This window comes from Ostrinia furnacalis, unplaced genomic scaffold (assembly GCF_004193835.3).
Source record: "Ostrinia furnacalis isolate ACB-3 unplaced genomic scaffold, ASM419383v2 OfSCF0682, whole genome shotgun sequence".
Taxonomy (NCBI): domain Eukaryota; kingdom Metazoa; phylum Arthropoda; class Insecta; order Lepidoptera; family Crambidae; genus Ostrinia; species Ostrinia furnacalis.
Window position 1 is genome coordinate 1,038,492 of NW_021130921.1, and position 27,615 is coordinate 1,066,106.

Below are 27,615 nucleotides of genomic sequence, written 5' to 3' on the forward strand. Positions count from 1 at the left end.
AAGTTAGGAGAACGCAAACAGGCATGTAGTCTATTCGCATCACCAATTATTCTTTAACAGGGGAAAATTACCATAATCACTGACACTCCTTATATTTTCCTCTGTATTTATTTTAATTTTCATCCGCGACTTAAATGCAAATAGGTAGATGGACGCGAACAGGTGACATTACCCTATTATCACAATAACAACTACCACGATTTTGGAAGGAAAGTCCATAACGTATATTTAAATGTATTGCTTGAACAATTACTTAAGAAGACCCAAAGTAAGAGTTTAATTTCCTACGCCCTTAACGTTTAGGGAACTCAGTGAGAGACTGAATTTGACCTTTATAAATATTTGCCGAGGCCGAGAAAAGTGCCTCTCTTCAACAATATAGCAATTCTGACGTTCCTTGAGAAACAGTCGAGTCGCGTACATATGAAAAATGTTTTGCAAGTAGGTATATGAGAAAATGCCGCTCATAATGTTTCAGGTCGATGTATGGTACTTTTACGTATATTGCCACAAAGAGGCATACTTAGTAATGTAATAAATGTGACATCTAGAGTGAATTTCAGTGTCTTGCCTCGAAGATGAAGACTGTGGTGATTATAATAGCGGAAATACTAACCATGGTTCGGATACTGTAGGAAACTTTAATGTATTGAGCACTAGGAAGTAAGTACGGTCGAATGCATTAAAGTTTAAGGTAGGGGAGACCGAGGTGAGTTGTTACAGAGGGGAGTGTGACATGCGATTTTTTGGAACTTATGGAAAAAAAATTGATAATGGTGAAAAAAAATTAACATAATTCTGGTCCAAAATTAACGCGCTTTCAGCTTTATGTCACGTTACCCTAAAAACTAAGGTTTGTAGTAACAGCGAAGGGCTCTTCTGACGCCTTCATTTTTCCCCTGCGACAAGGAAAGGGTTAAGTGTAACGAGGATGTAAGTGTGATTTATGTATTTTAGCGCCTAGGCGATGGCACGAAGGTAAAACTTTGTAGTTGGTAACTGCACCATATGTGGTTGGAATAAATGTTAGTTTGCAATAGAATTTGGATAGTTTTAAGTTCTGTCGAATACATCGAATTCCCTGTTTGAAATCAAGTTTTTTTTCTAAACACTAACGAGATTACTTTTAATTTAATGAAGAATTGTTTTTATTAAAATAAGTAGGTAGTAGTTTAATGGAGTTTCTATGATTTCTAAAATAGATCTTATATTTTGTACTACGAGACGTCTTAGAGACAATTGTAATGAAAATATACCTAAATAGAAGTAGGTACCTTAAAGTCTGAATTAGGTCTGAAGAAAATATTATATCATTTTTTCTTGAAATTCCGTAAGTAACCATGCATACAAGATAAATTGACATTGATAGGCCTTTCGGGTGTCTCGTTTGTGCGTGATTAAATTGTAGATCGAGTTTAAAGATAAAAACAAATGCTTTGACAGCAATTTTCACTTTGTAATTTTTGTGAAAATTGTTTTAGAAATTGTTTTTCTAAATAAGTAGGCAGATGGTATTTTTTAAGAGCTTTTAAAAGTAAAATTATACGCGTATTTTGTTTGTAATAATACTGTGGCACAAACGAAGTGTAGAAACTTAGTAATTTATTGCACAAAACATTACTTACTCAACTAATGTAATGGGGGTTATCCATCTAGGGATTTCAGAGGGCCTAGTGTTTTACATTAAAATCTCACTAGTGAGCGCGTCAAAAAATGACATTAAATGTATGACGGAATGTACAGCGCCCCTAGCGGGAAGCGTTCAAAAACTAAAAGCCCACAGTCCTTGTTTACCAATGAAAATACTATTTGGGACTCGCCCACGGCTACTTTTTGTAGCAATGCAGTCGCGCTGCTGTATCGCGTTAGTAGCGCGTTGGCATCACTTCTGTAGTGCGTTGCAAATGCGACTAACGCGCGTTAGTAGCGATGCTTTCGCGCGTTTCGTAAACGCTTTGTAAAAATTCGCCATGAGCGAGGGCCCTTAGTCAGTATAAAACTTTAGGCATTAAAAGTTCGAAATTAAAATCTATACCTATGTCTGTTAATATTTCAAAATCCATTTCATCTGTTAGAAAAACTTTATTAAGGTTGATTGCACCATCTTACTTTAACTTTGACAAACGTCGAAAATCTGTCAAACTCCATACAAAAAGCAACGGGTAATGTGATTGTTACGGTTAAAATAAGGTGGTGCAACTTAGCCTTGGTATTTTCTTTGCGCTTTGCTAAGTAAATGTGCTTCACATTAGGAGCATACTGACAGGTAAAGTGCCTTTTGCAATATTCATTATCTCACCCTTTTTATAAAGACTATCTCAAGTCAACGACATAGTAAAAATGAAAATATCAAAAAATTACCTGAGTTTTTGGTAATTATTGAATGAAAGTATTTTTGCACCACACATTGTTTTCGCAAAACCAAATATCCACAAAAACCAGTTAAAACATACGATAGTGAAATTGGTATAGTGAATGGCTGTATAAATACAAGCATATTAATGTAAATACCGTGTACAGCAATTACATAACAATATTAGTCGAACATCATTGAAGTCTTCGTCTTTGTCGTATTTATACAAATATCAATTCGATCGAACAACCCAAAGAACTTTATGTATCCTTCATGAATTGAACTCGTACAAGGACAGGTTAAGTAATTTCTAATGACCTCCTTCGAATTATCCTGTAGGTACATTATTGTTTTCTGTTATTTGCTTACGCCCGTATTCACAAACATTACTATGAGGTCTCACAGTGCCCGTGAACGCACATCACACACACGAACCAATCACAGAGCTCTGTTCAACGCTGTGCGCTCGATTCGCTGCGTCACTTATGCAAGCATCGTTTGTGAATACGGGTGTTAGATTAATGAAGGCCAAAGGGTATTTGAAAGTAATCTCTCTCACGTCTTGAATTGAATTAAAAAAACCTACTTTATCAGGCCTTTTGGGACTTTCTGACATATTACCGCTACCTTAGACGTCATTTGTCATTTCATGTCCTTCAATAAGAGGTAAGTTAGTGTATCCCCCGGGCCGTGATTGGCATTCTACCCTCGCACTCCTCCGTGAGGGGAATACCCGAATACCGCACGTTTGTTTCAGCTACCTTTTTCTAACGAATGTTTTAATCAATGTTGGTAAGCAGTTTGACGGGAATTCGGTTGGCTTACTTTGTACGGGTAATACGATAATCCCGAAGGTATCTTAGTACGGTTTTCAGAATTTTCCCTCGCCTATTTAGTATGCCAATCAGGTCTTGAAGTACAGTCTTTCATCTCGCCTCTTTTTCAAATTTCCGAGCAAAAGCAGTCTAGCACTGGAATTACGCTCTGTGAGTGGAATTGCTAAAGTGAAAGACGATTCGTTATTGTTTTATTGTAAATTGTTTCTGTAACATTTTAGAGATGCTCAAGCGATGTAGGGTGAAATAAGTGTCTCATTGGATAAATTTAATTAAAAATCATAGAAACACTTGAACATTCAATAATCATTTTAGCTGTTTTGATTGTAACGTCCAAAATGCTTTTTATAAAGTCAAGCTCAGTATAGTCGAATGCTACGATCAGCTACGGCGTAGCCTCGTAGCACTTCCATAACCATGACCGTGACTACCAACGTAATGGGACTTCCCATGTCAAATCAATACTCAAATGTCTCTCTTCGACCATATTGAAAACAAAAACATTCAAGTGTAGCGTCAACAACACAACAGAACTATACCCTTTTATACTAGTGTGCCTGCGACTTGACGCATGAAAATAATAATAGTTTGAATTAATATTTCCCGTTTTTGCAACATTTTTTTTACTGTTCAGCCCCTATTGGCTGTAGAGTGATGTCATAAAGCCTTCCAACACAAAAATATTTTTTCAAGTCGGACCATTCGTTCCAGAGATTAGCGCGTTCAAGCAAACAAAAAAACTTTTCATCTTTATACCTAACATTTGTACAGATAGGTCGTATTACAACTGCTTCTGATGCCATAGCGTTAAGTTTAAGTGGTGTAAGGTCGGCTGTACTTAAGTGTACTTGTCTGAATATTGTGTTCACACATGTGACACACATTTCTGTGAGTTCTGACGGCAAGTTGTAACTTGTAAGGCGGCGTGAGATGAGGCCCCGCCGAAATTCCGCCCGCCCAGCCTGCCGCCTACGTCACGACGCATGGCCATAGACATACGTTCGAATAGAATTGGTCAATCAAGTATTAGTAGGTACTAGCTTTCCGCCCGCGGCTTCCGCGTGGAATTTTGTCTGTCACAGAAAACCTTTATCGCGCGCGTCTCTGTTTCAAAAACCGGATCAAAACTATCCTATGTCCTTTCTCGGGACCCAAACTATCTCTATGCCACATCAAAATCGGTTCAGTGGTTTAGGCGTGAAAGCAAGACAGACAGACAGAGTTACTTTTGCATTTTTTGTTTCGAATTTGTCAGATTTTTGACGTTTGTTAAAGTTAAAGTAAGATGCAAGCAGTGCAACTCAGGCTTACCTAATTGTGTAAAGGGGTAATTTTCCACAAAGTGACTCTTAAAAAAGATAATTTAAATAAACCCCAAATAGGTAATGTTCCGTAATATCAAAATAAACTAATAAATAGATAGGTAGAGTATACGGAAATACTAATTTAATCGTGCCCATTCTAAAAGTTTCACGTCTACGTGGAAGGACGACCTTTCAAGGTCACCCCCTCCCGCGAGTTCGAAGGCGAGTGATTGGGACCCCTGGAACCAGACCACACTCAAGTAAATGAAAGTAAAATTGCGTGTGTCAATAGGCACTTAGGATGTAGTATACGGCACATCAACTGTCCTTAAATGTTTGTGGCAAAACCGACCTTATTTCAACAGTATATAACGCCACAATGGTGAGCACGTCACGTGTTTACCATGAGTTTTTAAAGGTACTCGCTAGCGCTGCTCAAAAAATTACATGAAATGTAGACAGATTGTACAGCGCTCCTAGTGGTTACTTTCAAGAATTAAAATCGTCATGGAGTTTTTACGCACTTGTTAGTGAATACGTTTACCGTTTATGTAAACTTATGATAAAACAACTTTATTTATTTATTATTTATTTAAGGGCTGATTTTTCAATAGTCGGTTAACTTTTAACTGAAGAATAAACTTGTCATTTTGACTTATTTCCCATACTGCAACTGTCAATGTTTAAACTTATTCTTCAGTTAAAAGTTATCTGGCCATTGAAAAATCAGCCCTAAAACTTATATGCACATAGAACGGTGTACATAAGGCGGACTTAATGCCTTTTGGCATTTTCTGCCAGTCAACCTTAGGGCCAAACTGAGAATAAAGTAGGCGGTATAGAACTTTCCGTTTTGTTTTACTGCTTAGGTCTTACTTTAACTGTAACAAACGTCAAAAGTCTGTCAAATTCCATACAAAACACACTGGGATGGTGATCATCATCATCATCATCATCATCTCAGCCACATGACGTCCACTGCTGAACATAGGCCTCCCCCAATGCTTTCCATGCTGCCCAGTTGGTAGCGGCCTGCGTCCAGCGCCCTTCTGCTACCTTTATGATGTCGTCGGTCCACCTTGTGGGTGGAATGGTGATAGTCACAGTTAAAATAAGGTGGTGCAGTGCAACTCAGCCTTAATGTTTTACATAATATGTATAAAGTAAATTTTAATTACAGAACCATTTAAATTTTACTGAAAGAGATTTGTAGTGTACTTATTCTCTGGAGAGGCAAAACTTAACGGTTTCCATTTAAGAGCCACTTTCCCATCTACCCACATAATACTTAGAAGGCTTTTTATTGCTGCAAGGTGTAATTCGGTTAATGTAATTCTTCGTAATATAGTTTCTTAACCTTTTGTGGGCTACAAAAGGCCGTCTATCTTTAATAGAGAAAAGAAAAAAAACAAGGAATTTTGGACAAAAACTTTACTAAGTAATACTGTTGTTGATGCTTCAGCTACATAGAAAATCGATAGAAAATTTTATGGGCTACCGGCATTCATCAACCTTGCTTGCTACAATTATAATTATTATTGAATGTCATATTTACTGATATTGTATGGTTATTTGTAATGGTTGTAGGTCACGGACAGATATTGTTACTTCATATTTTCTATATTGTACTATATACAGGGTGACTTTGAAATCGTTGGCATCCTTTTAATACATATATGGGACAAATTAAATGAGATTTTGCTCTTATAAAGAGTTTAAATCTATTATACCTACAGCTGCACATCAGCCTATACATTTTGTTGCAAAATAACACCCAATACATCGAAATAAGATGCCACAGTATTAAGATTGATGTGCTGTCGTCTGTACAAGATTTTAAATATTGAAATTTTCCCTTCTGACCCACCGTACTACCAAACCACACTACCAGTAGTGTCGTGGGGAATATTTTTTCCCGTCTGCACTACCAAGCCAGTGTCGTGGGTAATTTACATCTTCATTCCCATCGACGCAACTGGCTTAGACATTACTGGTTTGGTAGTACGGTGGGTCAGAAGGGGAAATTTGAACTCATTAGATTTGTCCCATATTTTGGGGAATTCACTATGTATCATGAGTAGTTTTATTTTAAGAGGATGCCAACGATTTCAAAGTCACCCTGTAGAATGTCGTTATGTGACGGTACAGTGAAGAACATACGTACCTACTAATGGCAGTGGTAGGGGTAAATGATACTGGGAGTGTTAAAGAGCTTTCAAAAGTCTAATACGAAAGAATGACTTTTGTAAGTAGGTTATCAAAAAGGTGGTTAAGTTTTTATGATATGGAAAAATAAGCAATTGCTGAATATTAAACTGTAGGAATATAAGTAGGTGTACAAAATGGTTTATGTATTAGTTATTTCTATAAAGGTGAGTGTTACGCTTTCATCAAAGAAAATAAGTACCTAAAGAAGAAATAATATTCCCTTACTAATATTATTTCTGCCTTTTAGTAGAAGTTTGCGTAGGAAATTAGGAAAGAGCAAAAGTTATGATGGCGGCCCATTTGATTGGAGTAGGGAGTTTCACTATCCCTAACACCTACTCCTTAAGTAAATAGGGATAATTTGGGATCAGCCTACGTACGATAATCTTTAGTAACTACCAGAAAGTTCCATGTCCAACCCACAATAATTCTGTACAAAAGTTCCTTCATTCAAATGTTTGGAATAATTTATGTATTTTCGTTTATGTCTGATAAGCTGAGTTACACCACCTAACTTTGACCGTAACTATAACGATAACCGGTGTTTTTTGTATGGATTTTGACAGATTTTTGACGTTTGTCATAGTTAAAGTAAGATGGTGCAACCTGGCCTTAGTAGGCTAGGTATGTTACATAAGTACACTCGTCTAAAAGTACATACAATGATGATAATATAATCAAAATTAACGGTTGCCCCAGCGGAATACGAACTCTATAAGTAGATTAAACTAAACTTATATGTAAATCTCTCTGCCGTCACGGCTTATACTGAGCAGACGCCATTTTGGTGCGTGTACTCTGTTTTTTAGTGTTTAAGTTGCTATTTATTGGTAACGCTTTTAATACTCGCATCAAATAAATACTTTCTTTCTTTCTAAATGAAGTATTTACTTAATCTCATCATTCTCATCTTATTAACTTTGACATGCTTCATTGCTTGTTAAGCAGCGATACAGCTTTGGTGGTGACCACCACTGGTTAAGTGACTATTCAGCCTATATTTAGTGGCATTTATCACAATTAACTCTGTGGTGTAGTATTTGTTAATAATAACACTGNTAATTGGTCCCAGCTAACATTTATGGTAGTATAACACATACTAACACCCTTATTCATAATAATTCAAACAGCTTATTAAACCTATTTTTACTATTGCACTGTTTTATCTCCTTCCTACTTGGCGCTGTCATCATTTGATAGAAAGTGACAAGACAGTGCAATAGTTAAAATATGTTTAATAAGCTGTGGGTCTAGACAAAGTGCAAATTAATTATAATCGCAATGCATTCGAAAAGTGGTCGAAAAGCCCCTTTTTTGTATGGAGTTTTGACGGATTCGAATTTCGATTCGATCAAAAAGTGCGTTTTGTCTAGGGGGGCTGTTTGCATTATTATAAATAAGGGTGTAAGTCTTTAAACCTAGTCAGGGGTTATTCCTTACACCATCGCTCCATCATTCCACCCTGGGACCACATAGTAGAGCATGACCTGAGCTACCCCACAATCTAAAGTATTTAGGCGATGCACGATGTCCAGCGCTTATACACGTCCCGAATATAGCTTGCCCTACCATACCATAGTTGGGTTAACGCCTACCCATGCCCCGCAATGGGTCGTATTACAGACTTATTGCTCACTAGCTTTCCGCCCGCGGCTTCCCCCGCGTGGAATTTTGTCTGTCACAGAAAAACTTTATCGCGCGCGTCCCTGTATCAAACACCGGGATAAAAACTATCCTATGTCCTTTCCCGGGACTCAAACTATCTCTATGCCAAATTTCATCAAAATCGGTTCAGTGGTTAAGGCGTGAAAGTGAGACAGACAGACAGACAAACAGACAGAGTTACTTTCGCATTTATAATATTATTAGTATATTAGTATAGATTTAGGCGATTTCGCCTAAATGTATACGTCATACACGTCCCGAATTTAGCTTGCCCTACCATACCATATTAGGGTTAAAGCCTACCCATGCCCCGCAATGGGTCGTATTACAGACTTATTGCTCATTTCAATTAAGCACGAAAAAGCAAGCATTCTAAAAAGGTTGCTTACGTGGCATAATAAAATGGGCGGATTGCGCGATACGAGCAAAGTACGAGTATATCTGCCAAGAGCGAAGGCATATAAACTGGGGATAGGGCGTAGGGGTGGCATATTTATATGTGGAACTAGCTTTTGCCCGCAACTTCAACCACGTGAAATTTAGTTCGTCACAGATCGTTTAAATAAACTAAATTATAGCCTATATGTTATTCTGGGTTATAAACAATAATACTGTAAAGTTTCATCAAAATCCGTTCAGTCGTTTTTTCGTGAAAGAGTAACAAACATCCAGACATTCATTCAAGCTTTCGCATTTATAATATTATAGTAGGATTGCTAAGGGTAAAGACAGCGACGGATAAAAAATGTAATATGAAGCTTGGTAAAACAATAAAATGGAGTGGTAGAGACAGAGTATTCGGTAAAGATACTTACGATGGATTTTGCATAACAATCTTGAAATGATAAGAATCGAATCAACTACATTCTAAGACACCTTTTATGCTTATAACATTGTGAATATTATTGATATTTGTAGTTAATTGATTTAATTTTTCAGTAAAAAATATTTACAAGTAGAGACGAAACCTTTGTCTGGTACTGTCCCAGTGGTATAGTTGTTGCAATTCACGAAGGCGAGTGAGCTTTACATGTGTGGTGGCTCGCTACTGTTCGTGTTTCAAAAGTTTTGACAGATATTACACTATCATGCACACACAAGTGAAGCTCCCTCGCCTTCGTGAGTTGCAAGAACTATGTTACACATAATAAGACTCTACTGGCTTCGTGTGCTGTTTGTTTTACACAGGACTCGTATTTGCTATTTTTGTTTCATGTCAAATAAATAAGTGTTAACTGTCAACCCTATAACCAGGTAAACGTGTCTCAGGAAAACCGGGTAGGACTATCCCGGGGGAATTTTATTTAGTTTAAACGCACCTCCGGCTGCCTCATACTCATGTAGCCCTTTGTGGTTAGCAAATATGCGACGATTGAACTTCAGTTGTTTTAAACAGAATGTGAGGTATTTTTATTACAATGATTTTTGCTATTCTCAGACCTAATATATCAAAATGTCATAAGAAATCAGTCAAGAAGTTTTGTAGGAGTTTTGTTGTCGTATATAACACGAGAATTATACAATAAGTAGCTGTTTTTAGGGTAATGTAGGTACTTATAGCCTAAAGCCTTCCTCGATAAATGAGCTATCCAACACAAACATATTTTTTCAAATTGAACCAGTTGTCCCTGAGATTAGCGCGTTCAACCAAACAAATTCTTCAGTTTTATAATTAAGTATAGATTTGTATTGTGTTCAATATTTGATAAACTAATTACTTAAGTATAACATTAATTATTTTGTCCGAAATAAATGAATGAATTTAGACCTTGTTATTTTTTCAATTAAACACATTTTTTTAAATACTTTTTCAGTCTATAAAATTACCGAACCTTCTATACGTTTACCTTAATTTATACCTTTATGTACAGTCGACAGCTCACACTATACTTTTTTATTGTAAAACAGCTCCTATTGCATCTTGCGTAAGATACTACATTGTTTTTCCTATTTTGTGGTTTTACTCTGAGCAGCCGTGTGGTTCTCACGCGAGGTATTGAACGCTCCTATTAATATACAGGGTGCTCCTTTATTTATACCGAACGCCCACCCATTCGATGTTGTGATGTTTATTTACGGAATCCAGTATCTTAAGCCGTATTAAGAAACGACGATTGAAATTTGATTCCAAGTCAAGATTCCTGCGATTAAATATCTATATTTCGCAGGGTAAATTGTAGAACCATTATCATCTTCTCAGGCATAGGACGTCCACTGCTGAACATAGGCCTCCCCCAATGCTTTCCATGTTGCCCGGTTGGTAGCGGCCTGCGTCCAACACCTTCCTGCTACCTTTATGATGTCGTCGGTCCACCTTGTGGGTGGATGTCNTGTCTATTAGTTTCGACGTAATTGTTGAACAAAGATACCCCTTCCCAGCGGTTTCCATAGCGCACGTGACATGCGAAAAGGCACTGCCTGAAAGAATCACACAACCTATTCCGATTACTATGGAAACCGCTGGGAAGGGGTATCTTTGTTCAACAATTGTGTTGTTGTGTTGAGACTTGCAAGATAAACATCAGCTTCAAATTTCATAAATATACATCAAACGGTTTTTTAGGTATTGACGTTCAAAAATCGACATTTAGCACACTAAAATCTATCTATCACCTGTGAAATGTTAAAAGTTACTGGTTTTTTATTTGTTCCTTTGTATTTACACAGCTGCCTATCTGGATGCCTAATTTGAACCTTCAAGGTCACCTGGAAGTGGTTAGAATTTGGTCTTATAGGTCAGCCATGTAGATTTTTGAATGTCAATACCTAAAGAACCGTTTGAGATATATTTATGAAATTTGAAGCTGATGTTTATCTTGCAAGTCTCAACACATGAGCCAAATTTAAAGTGTTAACGCACAGTACTTTTTGAGTGATGAGGAGTCAAAAGTGACTCCAAGTGGTTCGTCTAAATATACGCACGGTGGAGTCCCATCCCTGGAACTAGGCTTAACATGCTCCCGCAGGTCTAGAATATTAGCTCAATGTTGATTTAGTCTATTTTCTCCTGATGGGAACATGTAAGACAAAAATAAAATTTCCAATATTACAGACCTTCTAGAGCAGATGCCGCGAAAACTATACAAGATATAGAAAAACTTGACTATCTCACCTGTAGCAAATTCAATAAGCTTTTTTTGGTTCATAGTAGTCATGTCACTAGGACGCATAGTTTCCGAGGATTAAGCGAAAAACTGAAAAGTGGTACCTTTAAACCCCCCTCTTCCCACCGGCTCAAGGGCTAAGGGCGGGGACTTTTGCTATGTTCACCTCCTAACTAGTCTAAATAAAGTCCCGAGGTCAGAAATTGTGTTCCACGGATTTCCATCTATAATGCTTTATTGACTGGACTAATGTGAGTATGTTTATGACAATGATGTTTACTATTCTCAGACCTAATAAATATCAAAATGTCATATCGGTAAAGCCATTTCGGAGGAGTTTTGTTACAAACACTGTAACACGAACTAGCTGTTGTTAGGGTAATGTAGGTATAGCCTCAAGCCTTCCTCGATAAATGAGCTATCCAACACAAACATATTTTTTCAAATTGAACCAGTACTTAGTCCCTGAGATTAGCGCGTTCAACCAAACAAATTCTTCAGATTTATAATATTAAGATACATTATTTTGTGTTCACAATATTTGGGAATTAATTAATTATCACATTAATTATTATGTCCGAAATGAATTAATGAATTTAGACCTTGTCATTTTTTCAGTTAAACACTTTTTTGAATACTTTTTCAGTCTATAAAATTACCGAACCTTCTATACGTTTACCTTAATTTATACCTTTATGTACAGTCGACAGCTCACACTATACTTTTTTATTGTAAAACAGCTCCTATTGCATCTTGCGTAAGATACTACATTGTTTTTCCTATTTTGTGGTTTTACTCTGAGCAGCCGTGTGGTTCTCACGCGAGGTATTGAACGCTCCTATTAATATACAGGGTGCTCCTTTATTTATACCGAACGCCCACCCATTCGATGTTGTGATGTTTATTTACGGAATCCAGTATCTTAAGCCGTATTAAGAAACGACGATTGAAATTTGATTCCAAGTCAAGATTCCTGCGATTAAATATCTATATTTCGCAGGGTAAATTGTAGAACCATTATCATCTTCTCAGGCATAGGACGTCCACTGCTGAACATAGGCCTCCCCCAATGCTTTCCATGTTGCCCGGTTGGTAGCGGCCTGCGTCCAACACCTTCCTGCTACCTTTATGATGTCGTCGGTCCACCTTGTGGGTGGATGTCCCACGCTGCGTTTTCCGGTACGCGGCCTCCGCTCCAGAACCTTGCTGCCACATCGGCCGTCAGTTCTGCGTACTATGTGCCCTGCCTATTGTCACTTCAGCTTGCTAATCCGTCGGGCTATGTCAGCGACTTTAGTTCGTTTACGGATTTCCTCATTTCTGATCCGATCTCGTAAAGAAACACCGAGCATAGCCCTCTCCATAGCACGCTGTGCAACTTTGAGCTAGAACCACTTAAGTCAAAATAAGAAACTTTTCAGAAGAGCAAAAGAAACTGTAAAATGTTACCATACATAAGTACTGTCTAAACCGCGTTCCCGTTTCCTACCTTCTGTGTACCTGCCTGCGTAGTTAGTAAAAATCTTCTTACCCTGGGTTGCACCACCTTACATTAACTTTATAACAAACGTCAATGTCGAACTCCATACAAAAACACCGGTTATAGTTAAGTTACGGTTAAGGTGATGCAACTCAGCCTTAAAATACCAGTTCATTTTGTAGTTACATTATAATCGATAAATACAGTTGACACTACATTTTGGTAGCAACGTCACCCTTACTTCAAGTACATAAAATGCCACAGTGCTTAGCATGATGTACCGTCGGTACTAAAGCCGGTGTTCTTTATACAGAACATGTTTGGATCGCAAGGGATAATCCCCAACATATCCTAAACCGAATTCCTGGGCCACGAATTCCGGGGATTTTCCGGAACGATCAAAGGGTCTGTAGAGACTAGCTCGGCCATAAACTAACGTTTATTTGAAACGAAACTACATAATAGCTATAGGAAAAATGGACGCACAAATCGATGAGCACAAATCGANGGATGTCCCACGCTGCGTTTTCCGGTACGCGGCCTCCGCTCCAGAACCTTGCTGCCACATCGGCCGTCAGTTCTGCGTACTATGTGCCCTGCCTATTGTCACTTCAGCTTGCTAATCCGTCGGGCTATGTCAGCGACTTTAGTTCGTTTACGGATTTCCTCATTTCTGATCCGATCTCGTAAAGAAACACCGAGCACAGCCCTCTCCATAGCACGCTGTGCAACTTTGAGCTAGAACCACTTAAGTCAAAATAAGAAACTTTTCAGAAGAGCAAAAAAAACTGTAAAATTTTACCATACATAAGTACTGTCTAAATCGCGTTCCCGTTTCCTACCTTCTGTGTACCTGCCTGCATAGTTAGTAAAAATGATAACGTCTTATCCTGGGTTGCACCATCTTACATTAATAACTGTATGGGTAACAAATGTCAAAAGTTTGTCAAACTTCATACAAAAACACCGGTTATAGTTAAGTTACGGTTAAGGTGATGCAACTTAGCCTTAAAATACCAGTTCATTTTGTAGTTTTGTAATCGATAAATACAGTTGACACTACATTTTGGTAGCAACGCCATCTTTGCTACAACTACATAAATGCCACAGTGCTTAGCATGATGTACCGTCGGTACTAAAGCCGGTGTTCTTTATACAGAACATGTTTGGATCGCAAGGGATAATCCCCAACATATCCTAAACCGAATTCCTGGGCCACGAATTCCGGAGATTTTCCGGAACGATCAAAGGGTCTGTAGAGACTAGCTCGGCCATAAACTAACGTTTATTTGAAACGAAACTACATAATGGCTATAGGAAAAATGGACGCACAAATCGATGAGCACAAATCGAACACATTCGATGTTTTTTTTTCGGGACTTCCGAGAAAGCTTTCAAAAATATTTCATATGTATGTTACCCTGGTGCTTTTGGGGTAAAAAATCATTTAATATTTAGGCTGAGTTGTACCAGCTTTAACCGTACCTAACTACAACGATAACCTGTGCTTTTTGTATAGAGTTTGACACATTTTTGACGTTTGTTAAAGTTAAAGTAAAATGGTGCAACTCAGCCTTAACGTCCTGTCTAACACTAGTTTTTTGTATTGTACGTTCGTGCACAAAAATGTAAAAATAATTTTGAATCAGCCAAGAAAGCCAGGTGCTGTTCGTGCTGGTGCTATTTAGGCAGGTGATCTAAGTTTATTACCTACAATTATACCTAATGGAAATAATATTGAAAGTTCTGTTGACATCCATGTCATAATTTACCAGCCAATGGCAGACCACTGCTTAAGTCATTCCTCCAAGGAACGCCAAAAATCACGATCCCGCTTTTTTATTCAGCCCTGTCAACTATTTTGTACCGACTTAAAAAAAAGAAGGCTCAATTCGTTTGTATTTCTTTGTTGAGTTCGTCGGGTCATGGAGCAAGTAAGCGTCCCATTCGAAGCTTGTAACAAAGTTGATTTGTGTGTTACAAAGTATAACAATGTATAAACATTACCTATTTCGTAACATTGTTCGCTGACTTTTCTTGTATTTCCCGAGACTCGAGGAACAAATTGATAATTTATCAGATAGCCGATTCCTATTCCGCCCTGCTGTCGTAAATAACGGAGGGATACAATACATTCGCGCAAATGTTATTGGGTTCGAGCACAAATGCATACGTACCGTATATCGTTGGTATACCTTAATAAATAAAATAAAATAAACTTCTTTGATCTCGCAATTTACTAGAAGAAAGAAGGTTCATTCCTATGGCTCCTTTGATATTCTAAGATTTATGGATTTAGGCTGAGTTGACATTGAATCTTACTGTAACTGTCAAAAATCTGTCAAATACAAATCTGAAAAACGGAAATTAAATAGTTCAGTAATTAATATGGACACTCTTGATAGTATCTATCAAACTTTACATCATCATCATCATCATTTCAGCCATAGGACGTCCACTGCTGAACATAGGCCTCACCAATGATTTTCGAATGAATCGATTTATTGGTAGCGGCCTGCGTCCAGCGTCTTCATGCTACCTTTATGATGTCATCGGTTCACCTTGTCTGTCAAACTTTACATGATTATTGCAAAATAACACTTATTACAAATGTATTAAATGCCACTTGATGTGCCGTTGTCTGGACAAGAAATTAATTTTTAAGTGTAAATCAGAACCATTTCCAACATAAAAAATACAAGTACTTATTTTTAGTTAGTAGTTTTAGTGGTACCTACACACTGTATACAGCCAAGTTCGCGATGGAAATAAGTATGAAATGAATTATACGTGAGCGTTCAGTCAGTGAACTGATTTAGCCTTGCACGATATTAATTTGGCCGTAAGTAGTACTCGAGGGTTATTTCAGTGACTTTTATACACCGTACCTATTTTCCAATCCAAATTAAACTTGCAAATATGAATCTTCAACTGAACTGTATTCTAACTTTAAGTAGGGTAATTGCGCCGGTTTTCCGTCCAGCTCCTGTTTTCGTCCATTTGACCGACTTGCCACAAACAAATACGGAAAATTAGAATACAAACTTAACTTTCCGTGCAAGTTTGGACTTGTTACAATCTATAATATCTAAGTAACAGTTCTGCCTGCATAAAAATGTAATTTGACAAGTAATAACTCCAAAAAAATCTACGGAAGTTGCTGCTGCACACAGGTGAATGGAAAACGTCGTCAAGATAGAAAAAAAACGTGCCGGTAGGGAACTTTCATGGTATGTTTAATTACTGTTTTAGCTACTTTACGTAATGTTTTTGGCACGTATGTCTAATTATTAGCATAATAAACATGTATTTGTATTTTGTATTTGTATAAAAACCGTTAAAAAGATGTGGACGAAAACAAAAAACAGCCATCTTACCATCAGGTGAGATACAGGCCAAGAGCTTCCTCGTTGTGGATAAAAAAAAAAAGCTTTAAACGTTGTTGTGTTTTCGTCCATGACGTCATGAGAACTTATTTAAATCTTTTTGATATCATTTGAAAGCTAACAAAATTACCTTTCAAATTATATACCACAATCCATAGTTACTGCATTGTAGAATTGGTTTTAAGTTAATAATTCAACCGCACCCTTTTTTCTACACAGTGGTCGAAAACTAGCGTACACTAGGTCGTAAACTGATTTTTTTGGACGAAAACTAGTGAAATCGCCTCTTTTGCATAAAATTTTTTTTATAAAGAAACCCGTGGTATTTACTTATTGTCATATAATATTAACGTAGACTATATAAGGACTAAAATGACATATGATACATATGAGTAAGGGTATTTTAAGATATTCATTTCGCATCACAAAGTTGGCAACTCCGATAATTGGACGAGAACTAGCGCACTTACCCTACCTACTTACTTTAGTATGACTTATGTTTTATTGTCTATAGTCATAGGAGTGTTCAATGCTGAAAACTAAGGTCTCAAGCGACACTAACTAACTTGAATAGTCTCAAGGGTAGATTCAGGTTTTCATTGGGTTTGGAATTGCATTCTGATATCTAGACCAATTAGGTATTAGGAGACTAATCTATGCCTTTTCTTTTTCTTCGAAAAATACGTACCTATCTGATACACACTGGCCCATTTATTGTGCCGAAGCAGTGGTAGGGTTAATATTGGAACGTGTAAAAGTGCTTTTTAAAAGACTACCTACTTGTAAAAATAAATGAGTTTTATTAGTTTTTTTATAAGTTTTACTTAAACTAAGTTACTTAATACGAGTGTATTTCACATCACTATTCTATTATATCATAGTTTGCCCATTAAAGTGATTATATCGATCGGCCTATTCAATTGAATATGTACATAATTAATGTATCGTATATTATTCAAGGGAACGAACATCGTACATCTAATTACTTCGATCCAACATTGAATATTGGTTTGATAGATTGATCTGGTAATCAAATTGATGAGTTGCAAGTAGTTACATGTTCAAACTTTCTTGTCAGATCCATTATTGGAATATAACTGAAAAAGAGTTTTAGAACATTTTTTATCTGGTTTACAGCGAATAATGTAGAGTTTAATTTTATTAAACTACGTCACATCAAATCCTTGAGGGAGGTCTTTATCCAGCTGTGGACGTCACTTGGCTGAAACGAACGAACGTCACTTTAGTAACTTACAATAGAGTCTTGTTACCTCTTTGCGTCCGCAAACGGTGGATCACTCGTAATGTTTTCTTTTTTAAATGACTCACACAAATTCCTACATATTTTCATACAACTCACGTGTAATTAACCCAAACATTTTTGACGCCACTTCAAGTTGCCAGAAAAAACGTAAATATTACCTCGATCTGTATTTTCTCCGCGTATCTAATATGTTTACATGAACATCGTATTTGCAATTTTAATATTATGTTTGCATAACAAAAGCTAAAGGTAGGCAAATGGGATTTTTCCGACACCACCTTTTTCATTTTGACTGTGTATGTAAATAATACTTCTGTTTAAAATATAGGTTACAATTTTCTGTCAATAAAGCAGTCATCATCATCATCATCATCATTTCAGCCACAGGACGTCCACTGCTGAACATAGGCCTCCCCCAATGACTTCCACATCGGACGGTTGATAGCGGCCTGCATCCAGCGCCTTCCTGCTACCTTTATCAGGTCGTTGGTCCACCTTGTGGGTGGACGTCCCACGCTGCGTTTTCCGGTACGCGGCCTCCATTCCAGAACCTTGCTGCCCCATCGGCCGTCAGTTCTGCGTACTATGTGCCATAAAGCAGTGCCTTATTGCGGTTTCCTCGGAAGACCAGCGTCGTGGTGTCTCGTGCGTGCAACACCTTGGCATGATTTTGAGTGGATCCCTTTTCGCTAACACATTTACTCACAAACATTACTATGAGGTCTCACAGTGCGAGTGGACGCACAGGGCGACATACGAACCAATAACAGAGCTTTCAACGCTGTGCGTTAGATTTTCTGCTTAACTTAAGCAAGCATCGTTTGTGAATACGGGCGTTAGGTATCATTCTATTTAGTTTCGTGTTTGGATTTGTTAATCAAAGCAAGTCGAGCAAAAAAGTTGTATTTGTTTATCTTAGACACTTAGTGGTATAAAACATTCCATATTAATTTTATTTTCATTATATCTCTATTATTGTGTTCGTTATTCCAGCAAAATGCCACAGAGTTATATTAAAACATGAAATTAATAACGCGACTCAGCGAAGATTTGACTACTGACCCAAATAATGTTATTAGGTCGCCCTCCGTGCATATTTATGGGATATGAATAACGTAGCTAAGTGTCTCTTCAAATAAGTCGTAAAAGCTAATTTTACCCATAATAAGTGGAAGATTTCCTCCCAAGGACACCGTGAGAATACTAAAAGATTCACGTTCCATATTGAATAAGTTGGCCCAAAAACAAACTGCTGACAAAAACATGTAATGGAATATAATAGATAAATTTTAGAGAGTTGTTTATAATAATTTACGATGTCGTCGGTCCACCTTGTAGGTGGACGTCCCACGCTGCGTTTTCCGGTACGCAACAAGGTGGACCGACGACATCGTAAAGGTAGCGGGGAAGCGCTGGACGCAGAGCGCTACCAATCGATCAACATGGAAAGCATTGGGGGAGGCCTATGTTCAGCAGTGGACGTTCTATGGCTGAAATGATGATGATGATGATTATTATGATAATAAATTACAAATACTTTCGTAACCTTTGTTTTTAAAGTCATTTGACTTTGAAGTTAAACTACTATTTTGACCTTAATGTAACGAAACAATTGGCTCAGCTTTTTATAAAAATTGTAACTAATATGACTGTGTTGTCAGCGGCTTGGTATGTAGTCCTTCAGATCCCACTTTTACCCAATTTATTTATCTTCAGTTCACCATACACTCATCACAATAAATCATTTTAATGCTCTGGCGCAAATTCGGACTAAAATAAAAGACAAATGTGCATTTTGATTGGCATTTAAATCTCTACATGAAAGCGTTTAAGGCCATAAAATATATTTAGTGGAGTGTCTGTTCCACCGAAGTGAATCAGAAATACTTCCTCATTAGCGAAAATTGTGAAATATTTCATACAATTTAATTTAGTACGAGTGCCTAAATTGTATGTCGTACTCAGATCATAGAAGATCTGAGATGTCGTACTTTCGTAGGTACATTTATTTTGTTATTACTCGTAAAAGCCTCGTATCAAATAGCTTTCACAGAAATTGAGTCAATGCTAGCCTTCAAGTTACTTATAGCAATCGAAACCTAGATAAAACTTTCGTTAGTGTCGGTTGTCAAATATAGCGTGGGATGTCCACCCACAAAGTGGACCGACGATAACATAAAGGTAGCAGGAAGGCGTTGGACGCAGGCCGCTACCAACTGGTCAACATGAAAATCATTGGGAGAGGCCTATGTTCAGCAGTGGACGTCCTATGGCTGAAATGATGATGACGAGATGAACTGACATATAAAGCTACTTTCATACTATGGTATACTGTCACTTGGTATGTACAGGAGCGTGGCCCTTTCTAATTTACCAGAGAAAAATAGAGGAATTGACCTATCATCATCATCATCATCATCATTTTAGCCATAGGACGTCCACTGCTGAAAATATAGGCCTCCCCTAATGCTTTCCACGTCGATCGATTGGTAGCGGCGTGCGTCCAGCGCTTCCCTGCTACCTTTACGATGTCGTCGGTCTACCTTGTATGTGAACGTCTCACGCTGCGTTTTCCGGTACGCGGCCTCCATTCCAGAACCTTGCTGCCCCATCGGCCGTCAGTTCTGCATACTATGTGCCCTGCCCATTGCCACTTCAGCTTGCTAATCCGTCGGGATATGTCAGCGACTTTAGTTCGTTTACGGATTTCATCATTTCTGATTCGATTGACCTATACTTACTTACTTACTATTTATTAAGTAGATCATCTCCAAATCCTTTGGCGTACGCTTCTGTGTAAACGTCAGCTGCATATAACACGACCAGTGCCAGTTGAACCATGACGGCTTGTAGTTGTCCTCGTCCTCATAACTCCTAGACGTTTCAGTTTATACTGGTAGTTTTAACAGCCGTTCTCGCGGCGTTTCGCTGTGGCAGTGAGCCTCTTCCCTGCTTTTGAGATGCTAAATTTGTCGTTTGAACTCCTTTATTGCAAATAAAATTGTTCAAATCATAAATTAGGTTCATAGGAGTACGAAGACGAATGAATTAAAGTATGTAATGCTGTTTTATTAATATGAATTGTGTAATCTTACTTGAGTTTTTCTTTTTCAATAAACTTTCAGTAGGTAATTAAACTAATTTATTTCATAAACATGAAATAAAATAAAAACAGAAATATTAAAATCCTGAAAAAATGAATGGGATTTTACAAAGATTGTGTAAAAATTTATTACCTTTTCAACTTCTTAGTAAAAATTAAAAGGACGTTAAATACGTCATTTTCCAACTCTTTGAAAGGGAAAAATGGGAATTTAAAGTTTTTAACTTATATAAAAGAGGCCATAAGCGTCTTATTGATAGCCAAGCTTATATTAGAATTTACTCGTATATCCTACTAATATTATAAATGCGAAAGTTTGGATGTCTGGATGTTTTTAATTTTTTATTCTTTCACGCAAAAACTACTCAATGGATTTTGATGAAACTTTACAGTATTATTGTTTATAACCCAGAATAAAATAAAGGCTATAATTTATGACGATCTGTGACAAATTAAATTTTACGCGGGTGAAGCCGCGGGCAAAAGCAAGTACATTATATTCAGTAGATAAAGATATTATTTAACGTACCTTTTCGTCGTAACGTTAATAAATCTTCGAATCCCCAGCAAGCACTTCCACTTAGGTAAAATGGGAGCCTTAATTATCCGTTAACATTATCCGTAACGAACATTATACAATAAAGACAGTGTCTCGGGCACTCAGCCCCGCACCAGAGTAAATACAAATGAGTAGGTCATCTTCATAGAAACACACCGAGCGCGGTTTGTATGTGACCGCGCGCCAATACGTATGCGGCGCGCACGCACACACTGACAAAATTTATCGTTGATTAGCGGTGAATTGCCCCGAATTTTGCGCGCTCTCATACAAACCGCGCTCGGGCGTTTCTATGAAGATGACCTACTCATTTGTATTTACTCTGCCCGCACTAATTTCGGGGGACCGTTTTCTAGATGGACCTGGATAAACTAATCTACTTATAGACCTGAATTTTGGGATAAAATACTTACCTAAACACTACCTACTACCTACACTCGCCTAACTAGGTACATTTGCCAGCTAAAGTATGGAATCATCCTATTTTGTTCCAGGCGATCTTACACGACCTAAATTACTAAATTAATATAAATTGTACTATTTAAAAGGTTGTGTTATAAACTTTAAATTGATACCATAAATAGAGGTAGGTACATAGTAGTAATTAAGCTTGGAACAGAACATAAGAGGGTGATTCCAGACTTTTGCTCGCAAGTATACATAATTACTCCATTTTTGTCAATTACCAGGAACTAATGTGTACGTACAGGTAGTGCACTTAGATTTTAATTCTTGTTGTAACTTTGGCATCAAGCCTATACTTACCTACTTTTCAGTAACACTGCAAAATATTAGAAGAGATAGTAATAGGATGGGTATGTCTTGCCCATATCTTACAAACGTCCTATTACCATCTTTTCCCACGCATCTGTCCAAATTTGGTACCAGATAGGAACTTTGGCATCCTCTGATCTCAAATTTGTGGATGAGTTTGACGTAGAATGAATTAACAAAAATACCCAGACATTTTTTACACTGCGCCATCTAAGTCTTAAACAAAGTTAGCAAAACTTTACCAGTGGTGGACCAGCTTTAGTTTTGGTTTCTTTTGCGGTTATATGCATTGTGCAAATTACAAATTCTAAATAGGTAAATGAAATCTTTTTTCTAATTTGTGCGAATTGGAACTCTAATGCTTCAAAAATAAGCCCCCTGAAAGCCGACACATCATCAATCAAGACTGAGCTCGATGGCGGACGTAACGTTACGGCGACGTTATAACGGCATTAGTTTTGATTAAGAAAAATCGACCGACAGTAATTTATTTTTAGTTTATTTGTTAATAAACATATTTATTAGGTTTAATTAGTCATTATTTAATTAGTTTTATCAAATTTACAGTTCAGTAACGTCACCCGCGATAAAATTTTCCAAAACAACATGCAATACTTTCCCTGTTTGAAAAACATTATTCATTTAATTAGTCTGGACGACATTGTACGCACAATATTCGAACTAATTTGTATATTTTATAAAACAAAATGTTTAAGACGGAGATTCTACTCGGCGTTGTTGCCTTGTCAATCGGCGTAGTTCACTCACTGTGCTCTTATCGTGATGAGAGTCCAGCTGACTCATGGGGTGAGTTACTCTTGTATCATCATCATCATCATTTCAGCCATAGGACGTCCACTGCTGAACAAAGGCCTCCCCCAATGATTTCCACAAAGACCGGTTGTTAGCGGCCTGCATCCAGCGCCTTCCTGCTACCGTTATGAAGTCGTCGGTCCCACGCTGCGCTTTCCAGTACTTGGCCTCCACTCCAAAACCTTACTGCCCCATACGTGCTATTTTATACATTTTTATTGTTTTATCGTATATTTTTTAAATTTTTCAAACATTTGCGTCTGTGAATAATAATCTTACATTGATGAGCTAATGATGAAAGATTAAACTCCTTAACTTTAATTTTAATCTGCCATCCATCAGCTCATCTTCTAATGAATTTGAAGTTTATCGAAAAGATACTGTGTCGAATTTGGGCTCGTAAGAAACATGAAGATGAATACTATTTTTCTCATCGTTAATTTCCTTGTTTCAGATATTGTTATCTCCAGTGAGGGCCAACTAGAGTTCTACAGTAACCAAACCAAAACAAACAGCGAAGGCACTGGCTTTAGGGACCTTTCTGCTTTGGCTTACGATGCTGTCCACAATGTGCTGTTCTTCGTCGACAGGGCAAACGACAACGCAACCATATTCAGCTTCAATTTAGCAACAAAGAAGTTCCAGTCTTTAGTCAAGAATAAGTGGCTCCAGAACATCCAGGGTCTGGCCTTTGATCCCGTGAAAAGAATGCTTTTCTGGACTGACATAATAGAAAGCAGCATATTCTGGATGTCATTGATGCCAGACTCCGAAAACGATGGCTATGGCAACGTTTTGATCAAAATGAACGATGAGATCCCAGTATCGATTGCCGTCGATAGCTGCAGAGAGTAAGTAAGATACATTGTTTGAAGATATTGTCGCTACTTATTGATGTACCAATTTTTATTTCTTGGCTATGTCAGGTCATGGCAATAGGTACTCGTCTTTCCTTCGTCATGATTATACGCACAGATCACAGAAATAGATCTCTATGGTTACCTATACGTCATGGAAACATGTACCTAAAGTATGGCCAACGAGAAGCGATACCAAATGTAAACAAACCCAATGTCATGGTCATTAGAAATAGTGCATAACTTTTTAATAGTTATATTACAAATTTTTGTAGACAATATAATTTTAAAAAATATCTGGCAAACCATAAAAATAGATGTTTTATTGAATTTTGTTTTTGTTATAATTTGAATTATTTGAATTATTTGTTTAATGTAGATTTAAATTAAATAAAGAGAATAATAAAATAAGAACCAACAAGTAACAGATCCGCCCTCGTGAATTGCAACAACTATGTATACTAAAATTTACGTCCGAATGTTGACGAACCCGTCTGACTTTGACATATTTTGGCGGGAGAACGAGACATTACGACAAATTTTAATACACAAGATCGGAAGAGACAGAATAGATTGTCAACTCGACAGTCGTATCGACCTTTCGTATCGCTGCTAGTTGGCCGTACTTTACACGTTATAAACTTTCGAAAAACAAAGCTGAAAAGTTTTTAGGGTTCCGTAGTCATGACAAGGAACCCTTATTTTACTTAAATTTAGCCACGTAACATTTTCATTTTTATTTTAATGACTGTGTCCATTATTGGCTTAAACATATAAATAACTAGATTTTGCCCGCGGCTTCACCCGCGTGAAATTTTGTTTGTCACAGATTGACATAAATTATAGCCTATATGTATGTTAATCTGGGTTATAAACAATAATACTGTAAAGTTTCATCAAAATCTGTTCAGTAGTTTTTGCGTGAAAGAGTAACAAACATCCAGACATCCAGACATCCACACAAACTTTCGCATTTATAATATTAGTACGATTAGTAGGATAGGATAGTAGGCAGTAGGATGTTTCTTCATAACTTTAATTAAATTTGTTCTGTTTTATTCCAGATACATTTACTGGACGTGTATCCTGATAACAGATTCAAAATCATCGATAGAAAGATCTAAATTTGATGGTTCAGAGAGGGAGGTCATTGTTCACACTCATCTTCACATGCCACTGCAACTGGGCCTAGCCATCGACCAAAGAACTAAGAGATTATATTGGGCAGATGAAAAAGAGGGCATACATTTTTCCATAGAAAGTTCTAACCTAGAAGGAGAGGACAGGCAGATATTGCTAAATGACGCTCATCACCGACCAAATACTTTAACAATATCAAAGGACTGGATCTACTGGGTCCATTCGGGATACAAAACCGTCTGGAAATTGGCAAAGGACAAAGAAAACGTTGAACCTTTGGAAGTGCTCAAGCTCACAAAAAGCATTTTTGGAGTAGTTGCGAATTACGGAATCCCTGAGTGTGAGACTTTGCCCAGAACGTTGCGAAATAAAGCAGCTAGATTCGCCAACTCTAAGAATGCATGGTTGGCCCTTGTACTTTATTTTTGTATTTTCACTGTATCCTCTCACTTTTATTAGTAGGTACAGCCGGGTTGGAGGGCGCGCCGTGATAAAATCCTATCGATGATTTTAGACTACAAACGTATTATTATCGCGTAAAATTGATAAAATCTCGCGATAGAAGCTTGTCGCGGCGCGCATCCTTGATAGTATTTTTGTGGATAACTGACAGTGTTGATTGTGTGTATAATTACTTTAAACTGTTTAAATTATAATTTTTGTACTTACTGTTGTTTATTGTCCTTACTTTACAGTTAAGGGCTAGTATGTATTTCTTTTCACTTTTTAAAGTAAGTTTCACGAGAGCTTTGTAATTTTGTTACGTGGTTTTGGTGAAACCGTAAGAGGTGCTTTTGGTTTTTTTTCTCGTTTTAAAGACTAGTTCGGGGCCAATTCCAATTTCTATTTAGTAAGAAGTCATATCGTCAAATACTTTCTAAATGACAAAATTATAAAGGTNGTAAGTCATACCCAGCTTTTGGCCTAGGGGGAGGGGCAAGCCTTACCCAGCTTCTGGCCTGGGGGGAGGGGGAGGGGTCAAGTCATACCCAGTTTCTGGCCCGCCCATGGGAACGGCGAATAGATAGGTAGGTTTAACTCAGAAAAACTAAATAACAGGTAGGTATTGCGTGTACATCGAAATGATCTTCATAGCAATGTCTTGTAGCCTAGGCAGAGTGTATCTGCCTCAGCTATACTAATATTGTTAGAAGTTAAATTAATACTTATACATTTTTATACTTTACTTGGACGAAGATATGACTCAACAACACTTATGAACACTTTATTTGCATAAATCGCCAAATATACCACCGCGGAGACCCTAATCGCGTCTCCGCGTTCCATTGAATCGTATGAGCGTATGGATTTTTTGCGATATTTTTCACAATTTCTATTTTAAAAAAATACCTATCGATAGCTTACTTTATTCTGATGAATAAATGTCATAACAAGTTTTTCTCTAAAACTGATAGTATGGCTAGAAAAAAATATTTTCTATCCACGCAGTACGCCGGCAGCGTTCGGATCGGATATAATGACGTCAGCGGTCCCGCGCCGGGCGGTCAGTGAACTTTTTTAGTAATTTGGCCATAACTTTGTCAATTTTTGTCGTAGAACAAAAATTTTTGGACTGTATATTAAGGATTTCTTAGACCTATAAATCTGCATTCACAGCTAAAAATCGAAATGATCCTCATTATAAAGGTACCTATTAAATTAAACAAAAATGTTAATCTTTCTTCAGGTAATAGGGTAAATTCACCTTAAAGTAACATCTTTCGTAAAAATTTTAAAAAGAACTATTTGTGCAACATTTTTTATTTTTTATATAGCAAGGGCCATTTTTACACAGAAAAACACGTTATCTATACTTAATGTTATAAAGCTGAAGAGTTTGTTTGTTTACTTGAACGCACTAATCTCAGGAACTACCGGTTCGATTTGAAAAATTTTTTCAGTGTTAGATAGCCTATTTATCCTGGAAGGCTATAGGCTACATACCATCACGCCATGAGTAATAGGTGCAGAGCAAAAATGAAAAATGTTGCGAAAACGGGTTTTCACGTGTACCTACGAAGTCGCGGGCACAGCTAGTTATTAATATGGCCAGTAGAGAAAATATTAGTCAAAAAATTTCCGTCGCTAATTGGTCGTAGAGTTTTAAGGTAGCAGCTGTTAGGGCCAAGGATAAGAAGTATCAAGACCTTAAGATATAGGGAGACTAGGTGTAGACTCACCATTACTCTCATTACTGCAGTTAGCACATCAAGCTAAATATGATACAATAAGAAAGTTGTAAAAGGAGTTTTTGTAACGGAAATAACTATAATAATACTCTGATTCACTGGTGACTATGTATAGGTAAAAGAGTGCCCTTTTTTCAGAACACCGAATGTCCCATATGGCTGACTTATAATATTTGTTCCATGTAGCCCCATAAGGTCTTATTAAAGCACTAGATAGGATAAAATAATTGTTGGTTGTTTCTTTCTCTTCCTCCAATGTTTCCCAACCATTTACATACTCCACAAATATTCACAAAACTAATAAAAACCGCGTTGAAAGCTATAAAAAGAATCCACAGGTGAGTACTGTAGCTTAATTAACTTTGTTCATAGCAATTAAAAGAAGGGGTGAGACACCAGCCCCGGGTGACCTATTTCCGTTCTTGATTCACTCAGGTCAATATGACGACCCACTACACTCAAATGGGAACTCTAACGGGACAAATTTAAAGTTTCATTTCCGTTTTGGGGGGAAAGTCTGGTACTGAAATAGATTTGCAAGGTATCCAGTTTGAACAGTATTGATTGTTCTGCAGTGAAA

At 37.3% G+C, this 27,615-nt stretch overlaps 1 protein-coding gene across 1 annotated transcript; it reads left to right on the forward strand.

Annotated features, from left to right (window-relative positions):
- The first annotated feature begins 22,717 nt into the window (after nucleotides 1–22,717).
- On the forward strand, nucleotides 22,718–27,236 carry LOC114366771 (protein cueball-like). The gene is made up of 4 exons (XM_028323748.1): nucleotides 22,718–22,843; nucleotides 23,304–23,700; nucleotides 24,771–25,744; nucleotides 26,494–27,236. The coding sequence occupies exons 1-3, from the start codon at nucleotides 22,744–22,746 to the stop codon at nucleotides 25,303–25,305; spliced, it is 1,032 nt and encodes a 343-aa protein (XP_028179549.1). The 5' UTR covers nucleotides 22,718–22,743; the 3' UTR covers nucleotides 25,306–25,744; nucleotides 26,494–27,236.
- The last annotated feature ends 379 nt before the right edge of the window (nucleotides 27,237–27,615 follow it).

Bases quoted from the DNA above. Each gene is read 5' to 3' on its own strand.
- LOC114366771 (XM_028323748.1), top strand. From the start codon at position 22,744: ATGTTTAAGACGGAGATTCTACTCGGCGTTGTTGCCTTGTCAATCGGC. The intron at 22,844-23,303 runs GTGAGTTACTCT...TCCTTGTTTCAG, and splicing joins GAGTCCAGCTGACTCATGGG to ATATTGTTATCTCCAGTGAG. The intron at 23,701-24,770 runs GTAAGTAAGATA...GTTTTATTCCAG, and splicing joins GCCGTCGATAGCTGCAGAGA to ATACATTTACTGGACGTGTA.